General features: G+C 49.1%; 1 protein-coding gene across 2 annotated transcripts in view; it reads left to right on the top strand.

Annotated features, from left to right (window-relative positions):
- The first annotated feature begins 2,258 nt into the window (after window positions 1-2,258).
- Window positions 2,259-8,227, top strand: part of Stox2 (storkhead box 2) — a 229,789-nt gene continuing 223,820 nt past the window's right edge. For both annotated transcript variants that reach the window (XM_029480538.1, XM_029480539.1), the window contains exons 1-2: window positions 2,259-2,447; window positions 2,649-3,086. In XM_029480538.1, the coding sequence (XP_029336398.1) occupies window positions 2,732-3,086 (355 nt within the window). In that variant the 5' untranslated portion in view covers window positions 2,259-2,447; window positions 2,649-2,731. The remainder of the gene's footprint in view (window positions 2,448-2,648; window positions 3,087-8,227) is intronic.

Raw genomic sequence — 8,227 nt, 5'->3', positions numbered from 1 at the left:
AATTAAAGGCATGCACCACTGCTACCCAGAAAGCATCTCTCCCTCTCCCTCTCCCTCTCCCTCTCCCTCTCCCTCTCCCTCTCCCTCTCCCTCTCCCTCTCCCTCTCCCTCTCCCTCTCCCTCTCCCTCTCCCTCTCCCTCTCCCTCTCCCTCTCCCTCTCCCTCTCCCTCTCCCTCTCCCTCTCCCTCTCCCTCTCCCTCTCCCTCTCCCTCTCCCTCTCCCTCTCCCTCTCCCTCTCCCTCTCCCTCTCCCTCTCCCTCTCTCTTTCTTCTTTTCTGCTTTTAAAAAGATACTTTAGGTGTTGCAGAGATGTGGGTTGCTCTTGCAAAGGCCCAGAGTTTGACTCCCAGAGTTCACGTTAGGCAACTCATAGCTGCCTGTTAACTCAAGCTCCAGGGAATCTGAAGCCATTTTTCTGGTGTCTGTGGGTACCCACATGTATGTGTACATACCCACATACTGACACTCATACTTACACAGGCTTAAAAAATAATTCTGAAGAAAATATTTGCTAATTACAAGGAATAAAATAGCAACAGTGGAGAGATTTTTTAAAGTTAGAAAAAGAAATTGGGTGTATGTAGAGATAATAGAATTTTAATGATTTCAGAATCTGGTTGAAGATATGTTGTTGGCTTTTTGTTTTTTTGTTTTTGTTTTTGTTTTTTGTACAATTCTTGCAGCTTAGTTTTAAACCATGCAAAAAATAATAAAGGCAGAAATGTAAAGTAAAAATAGAGATGCAAGTGTGCCTTCTGTCTTTTGTTTTCCAGCTGCCATTACCCAGACCCAGACCCAGAGAGCAGAGTGAAGGGGAGAGCAAATTGAAGCTTAGAGATGAACATTACCATCCAGGCAAGAAAATAACAGGTCTCACCAGGCAGTGGGCGCCGGGAAACTCCAAACTCCGAGGGGAGAATGTGGAGCCCCAGCTGTGGTCCCTGAATGGATGGTGTCTGTGATGGAGCACCTGGAGCCTGTGAACCCTGCTGAATGCAAACACAGTCAGATCTACCCCCTTGCTGGAGTCTTCTCAGGCAAGCAGTAGGGGCGAGGCAGGATGCGACTCCCATTATACACGTGGGAAACCAGGGTTCAGTGAGGTTTCCAAGGTCGACCTTCAGTTAGGCTAAAGCTTGTGACTTTTGTGATTTTTAAATTCTCGGAAGCCACCAGAGAACAGTTTAGTTGCCCCGCCCCCATCACCTGACTGTTTTTTTCTAAGTCAGTGTTTTTAAAAGAGGATGGCCCAGAACCCACAACAGCAGTGCCTAGATATTTCTTAGAAATTACTAATAAAGAGACAACGTGATGGCTCAATGGGTGAGGCTTACTGCCAAGCCTATCTATCACCTAGGTTTGGTTCTCCAGACCTGTAGTGGAGAGCATAAACTGTCTTCTGATTTCTCCTGACTTCCACTTTCCTGCACATTCACACAAAATAAGTACATAGGATTATTTTCTTTTTAATTACAAACGAGTAAGATGCATCTCTCTATACTAACTCAATCATTTGAGATAGAACCTAGGAGTGGTGCCCAATTATCTATTTAAAAAACCACTTTCTCTCTCTCTCTCTCTCTCTCTCTCTCTCTCTCTCTCTCTCTCTCTCTCTCTCTGTGTGTGTGTGTCTCAAAGTCAGTTCTCTTCTCTCACTATGTGGGTTCATGGGATCATACTCAAATACTCAGGCTTGGCAGCAAACGCCTTTATCTGCTGAGCCATCTCCTGACCACAATCTGGGTTTTTAACAAGTGTTCCTGGTGATCTTGAGGCAAACTCAACTACACCCTGAGCTTCTTATGTCTCCTTAGAGCTTCTGTGCAAATCAGAACTTCGTACAGAAACAAGGTTAAAGTTTTTCAGAAGGCATAATAATCTCTGTCTCCACTGCATTGCTAACCTCGGGAATTGTTGGGTGTCTTCCAGGATAGGCTCGCGTACGGGCTGGATGGAGACAGAAGAGGGTCCACTGGAGTTGGGAGGAGGGACTGATGACAATTTTTCGTGCTTGACTAGGCTTTTTAAAAAGCTACTTCTTAGGGTACATTAACCAGCCAGCGAAACCACTTGTTTCTGAGGGGAGGTGGGAGGTGGGGGCGGGGGTGGAGCGTGGGGCGGAGCGACATTTCGCTGCTCCGGAATCCGTGCCTTCTCAGTGGCGCCGCGCGTCCCCCTCCCCCCTCCGGATCTGCCCGGAGCTGGGCGCTTAAACTCAACTCTCCCTGCCAACGCCGCCACCTTCACGGTCTCCCGTACCGGCCTTCTTGGAATTCCTCAGGCCGGGTCCAGCCGAGGGAATTCCCCGGATCGCGGCGAACTGCCCGCCCCCTCGGCACCCTTTCCTCCGGCTCTCCGCCCCCGCTGGAGCTGCAGGCTGCCAAGGAAGGCTAGGGTGTCACGGCTGGAAAATGAGTTGTGCCCGGAGGGTGGCCGGGGGCTGCAGGTAACTGGCGCGGGACCCCGGGGGGCAGCAGGCTCTGCGTCGGTGTCCCCTTCCGGCACTACCGCGCGGCGACCTGCTGCGCCCTCCCGCGGGCTGCGCCTTGGGGCTCCCGGGCTCCCGCGGGGCAGGACGGGCGGGGAAGGGTGCGGACCCCCCGCCCCCAACGTCAGGCAAGACTGACTCTCCCCTCTTGTCCCACAGCCACTGTCCGGTGCCGGTTCCCTCCAGCAGCCCGTAGAGGCGGCACCGGTGAGTGCAGTCCGCGCAACCGATGCCTGGTTAAGATGGAGAAGTTTCTGCAGATCGCGCCACACTCTCTGGCCATCGTCCTGGGCCCGGCCGACAGCTCCGCAGAGAAGCCCGGGACAGTTCAGCCCTCGCCCCCGGTTCCCACCCAACCCCGGCAGCTCGCCCGACACCACATCGGGTACGAGATCTTCGCAGATTTCAAAGCGGAGAACATGCAACACTTCTGGAACAAGAAGGTCACAGCCGCGGTGGCCGAGACTTTTTTCCTAGGCTGGATCGACGAGCAGGTCTTGCTGATCCAGGGCAAGGAGGAGCATTTAGAGGCGCTGCGGGAGGGCTGGACGCGCAGGGCTCTGCGACCCCCCTCTGGCTTCCAGATCCGCTGCTTGGGTGAGTGCCGCCGCTCTGTCGGGCTGCGGGGTCCCTGCCCCCGGCTCCGGAGGGCGCTGAGCCTGCGCTTAGGCCAAGTTCCCGGGGTCCCAGGATTCTCGCGCGCATCTCGGTCGGGGAAGGGGTCCGCGGCGCTTCGGGAGCGTGGAATCGGGGGACTTTAGGGCACTTGGAACGTGGACTGCGCCTTTCACCACGCGCGTCAGGGGCGGCCAGGGGAGCCTCCTGGCGGCGTCTGTGGCGCGCCTTACGGGGCGGTGCCTGGGGCTGGCCAGGTAGGCGGCGCGGAGTTCTAGGGTGCACACGGGTCGGGGATACGGGTGTCCGCTTTTCCACGCCTCGCGGGCGTGGGGAGTGCGGGCCAAGCCGAGGGAGGGCGCGGAGAGTCGGGATTCCAGTGGTACCAGGTCTGCGTGGCCGGCCCTTCAGCTGCGCCTCGGTCCCTACGACATCCTTTTCCAGGGTGGCGACCTCGTGGGGCACGTCGCTCGGCTCAGGTGTGTTGGCGCCGTTCTCACTCTCCCGCATTTCCGTACAAGACAAAAGGTATAGTTCTTTGCTTGTGGAGCAACTTCCAAACAGAACTGTGTGATTGAAGGTGGAGAAAAAAAGACAACAGAGAGGAGCTAGGGAAAACGTATGATCTTTTAGTTTGTTGGTGGCGAAGGAGAAAAGAAAATACTGAGCAGAATAGCTGGAGAGGGGTTTTCGTGGCTGAAACTCAGGGTTGTATTGACTTGTATTTTTATTGCAATTCTACTTAATATGTTGTTCTTAATCCCGGGCAACCTGGCGCTTGGAAAACTTTAGTTTTGGATGACGGGCCCGGTGGCTAAGAGCAAATATAGCACATAGCGATGTTTTATGAAACGATCCGATAAAGAAAGCATTCTTTCTAGTTCCAGGGCTTAAACATTCTTTTATGACATTTTGGGAAGAGGTCAAAAGTTCAAACTGTAGAAGCCCGTAAAGCGACCTTCTGTGGTCCCCGCGGCCCCCCTGAAGGATTAGCTTTTACCTACTAATGTGTTTTCTATGCGGATGGTAAACAGATAGCATTTTTATTTTGCTGTATTTTGTCCTTTTTTTTTTTTCCGTAACAGAGATTTGTTTTTGTGAAAGTTCCTTTGAATGGAGCAGACAAACATCTAGTGAAAGCTTGTTTCTTATTGTGTCTCAAAGACCGATCTTGATTCTACCCCTCCCCCCAACNCCCCCCCCCCGCCCCGCCCCGCATCTCCCTAGTTCAGCCCCTGTAATTAAGCTGCCTGCGCTACTAAAGGGACCGAGATGAACGCCTCTGAGGGTTGGTCTGCCTTGACTTCTTTTACAGTGCAGGACTTGAACATTTGGCGGCGAATCGTCATCCTTAAGTTTGTGCACGCACCGTCAAGACCTTTTCTACAGTATTTTGTTAGTTTCTTTTGAAACTCGATCTCAGGCTGCTTTTGTACTTGGATTTGGAGTTTTCATCTATGTACTTTATAGTCTAATGTACCCCTTGTAAAACTGAAAAGTTTGACAATGGCCTCCGTACTCTTGTTTCATCTGGAGCCCGTTGCACCCCCACCATTACAAATTGGCGATGGGATCTAAGGAACAGCAACATAGTTTCATTTGAAAACATTTCGGTATGTTCATTTTTAAAAAAATGTTATTTTACGAGTCTTTATAAATAGATAGCAATGCGTGATCTGTCATATTCACCAGAGAGAAGCATTTTGACAAATGTGAAAGGTTCCAAATCCATTGCTGAAGTTGCTTGATTATCGCCGTTATTGTGAATATTGCCTGTTGCAGGCTGACCTTCTCCTGATGGGAGTCTGCTTTGGCTACTGCAGGATTGGGCTCAGCCCTTAACTTAGGGTCTTGGGTTGGAGCAAGATGTTTCATCTTAAAACCCAGAGGCATCAGATAAAAGAACTGGGGCTGGGGAGTTGGGGGTGGTACCTGCTGATATGCAGGTGGCAACTGCCTTTTGAACCCCCTTGGGGGTCAAGATGTCTGCTGGTGCTTGCTTCACTTTCTCCCCACTAATGGTGGTTCTAATGATGGGTTGTTTGAGAGATTAGGATGTGCTATAAAATTCTCCAACGGGAATGTCAATGTCTGTGGCAGGCCCCCTCTTTTCTTGGAGCTACTGGGGACCGGCTCACTGCCTTTCACTCTGAAGCACTATGTTACTACTGGTGACAGATCGAAAGAAAGAAAGAAAGAAAGAAAGAAAGAAAGAAAGAAAGAAAGAAAGAAAGAAAGAATCACACCATAAAGCGATGAAACTTGATTTTGAAAAATGAGATTGACATTTTAGCATGCCCTCGGACTCAATCTATGTACAAGAGCAGGAAGCAAACACTGGCTTTGATACTTTTTAGTAATCTGATTTTTTGGTTTATATTTTAATGTTACTACATATCTTTTAGTAAGTCTTCCAACTGATCTTCTATTTTGCACTTAAGCATGTGGTCAGATACCTTCACTCTCTTTTGTGATCTTAGTTAATGACTTCATGTGGGTCAGCCACAGAACCAGAGACACCAGTGAGCACTGCAGAGGGCATGGTATTCCTACTTGCTGAACACGAACCAGGCGGGGCTCTGAAATAACCGACAGCCAATTGTTAGCTCACGGTTTATTATTCTTGCAGTACATAATGACATTCACACCAGGGATCATTTTCTAGATGGTTCCTTAGATCCCACCAGGGACAGTGAACTTGTAGTGAACTTGTTCTCTCAGATTCTCCCAGTGAAGAAGAGAAAGGAAGGCTTTGTTGCCAGTCTCAGATGCACATCTCCTGGGCCAGTGCCCCTACGCCATCCTGGACGAGAGGCTGCATAGACAGTACCTAGAAACTTTTGTCTTGCTCTGCCTTTCATATTTTACTTCATAGCTTACTGGGAAGTGGGAAACATCTACATTGGAAAAATGCAAGAGTTTCAGTGTCTGTAATCCCCAAAGTATACGGTTCTAACCAGCTGTAAAATTTTCCGGTGAGGGTTGGACGCCCAAGTGGTGATTACAGGATCAACCAAAAAGGAGGGAATTAAATAACTCAAAGGACACAAAATTTCAATTTGGCATATTCAAATCCACCACTTAGAAATATTCTTTGAAATACCCTATGGTATGCAAATTGAATCCAAGGGTCATTTTTTAATCTCTAGGGTACCCCCAAAGGAGACTTAAACATGTATGCAAGAAACTAGTTATTATTTTTAACTGACTGAGAATTTCAAACATGCATAACACGTTTTAAAAGTGTCCTGTAAAACACTTTACCTTAAGTCCGGTACATGTTCGTTGGGGTTTTCCAATGCCGATCTCTTGTCACTTCCTGAAGATACAAGGGCTGATAAGGCATGCGGTTTGGGGGTTGGGGTTCCGACTGGAGATGTTGAGCAGTTAGTTTGGGGGCTGAGGTGCCGACTGGAGGCGCTGGGCACTCAGTTTGGGGGCTGGGGTGCAGACTGAAGGCGCTGAGCCATCAGTTTGGGGGCTGGGGTGCAGACTGGAGGCCCTGAGCAGTTTAGGTGCTTCCTGGGCTTTTTGTTGTGTGTTTTGGATGAACGAAAAGTTACATTCACTTTGTAAGCAGGCAGGATAGGTTTCCTGGGGTGAGAGGAGCCAGGCTTTGTGTTGGGTGGGGGTGTGTGCTGGCCTAGGAAGGCTTCGGAGCAGCAGGCTGGAGCCCGGGTTTGCAGGACCTCAGGTGCAGGGGCTGCAAACTTCAAACCCTGTTTGGAAGTGGATGGGCACGCAGTGGAAGCTGTTGTAAGGAGCAAGGGCCCTGTGTGAAGGGTTGGAAGGAACTGGGAACAACTGGGAGTGGGGCTTTTATGCCGGGAAAAGGAATGTTTTAATAAAGTTTTTTTTAGAGTCAGAGAAGGTGACAGATGGGCAGGAGGGCACAACAGGTACAATTTATTATTATCTGCAGTCATGGGGACCAACCAGTCCCGTATTAGAGGATTTCTTTTATGATACACTATAACTTATGCTGTCCACAGTCCTTGCCCTCCAAAGGATGCCAATCTGTCTGCTTGAGTCCAGGGGCCTCTCTGCCTTAGCCCTAGACTCTTGCGGCTTTGTGTGGAGCCACACTGTGGGCCTCTATTCCATTGTGCTGGGCTCCTGGGTTTTCCCACCTGTTAATGCTCACCGGTTCCTCTAACTTCAGATCCCAGGGATGCTGGGCTACGGTCTCTGTCGTCTGCAGAGACTTCTTAACATTTGGTTCTTAGCTATTCAAATAGTTGTGAGCAAGTATACTTTTAAGACCTAAATGTACATTTTAGAGTGTAGTTAAGACCTAAATGTACATTTTAGAGTGTAGTTAAGGCTAGTCCTTTGCATTAAAAAATGTTCAGAATATGCAGGTGTTATTTCATTTGGAAAATTTTAATAGGTGATGTCAGTAAGATTTTCTTTCCTCCTCCCTTCTTTCCCTTCCTTTTCAAGACTGCATTTTATGCAGCGCAATAACGGCAATAGCCTTAGACTTCTACATAGCTGACAGTGGCTGTGAATTATTCACCATTTTGTTTTTGCATCCAAGGGCTGCTCTGAAAGTTGCTCTTTTTAACATTTATATGTTTAATGTATAGGAGTACATTGTAGCTGTCTTCAGACACACCTGATTAGGACATCTGATCCCAGTACAGATGGTTGTGAGCCACCAAGTGGTTGCTGGGATTTGAACTCAGGTCCTCTGGAAGAGCAGTCCTGTTAACGGCTGAGCCATCTCTCCAGCTCCAAGAGTTGCTTTCTTAAAGACGCTCTTTCAAGAAGTAAATTATCAAGACAAAATTGATAGGCGGTTTTTTTCTCTCTCTCTCTCTCTCTCTTGGTGACACAGCTATAGGCCGTATTAGACCAGATTAAAAGTAGATAAAGGCAGGTTTTTTAGGAGGCAGCTCTTCGGTAGGTTTGCTGATCTCACAGGTCAGTGAAGGCTAAAGAAGGGGGGTTTTATAGAGCTTAGGGGAGGAGTGATTACATGCCAGCCAGGCACTGGGATTGTGTCCATACATGGCCAAAAACTGAGCAATCTTGGGTGGGTTGGCAGTCTTGGGTGGGTTGGCAATCTTGGGTGGGTTGGCAGTCTTGGGTGGGTTGGCAATCTTGGGTGGGTTGGCAGT

The sequence above is a fragment of the Mus caroli genome, chromosome 8 (assembly GCF_900094665.2).
Source record: "Mus caroli chromosome 8, CAROLI_EIJ_v1.1, whole genome shotgun sequence".
Lineage (NCBI taxonomy): Eukaryota > Metazoa > Chordata > Mammalia > Rodentia > Muridae > Mus > Mus caroli.
Note: the sequence above shows the minus strand (reverse complement) of the source record. Positions and strands in the feature narration are given on the sequence as shown.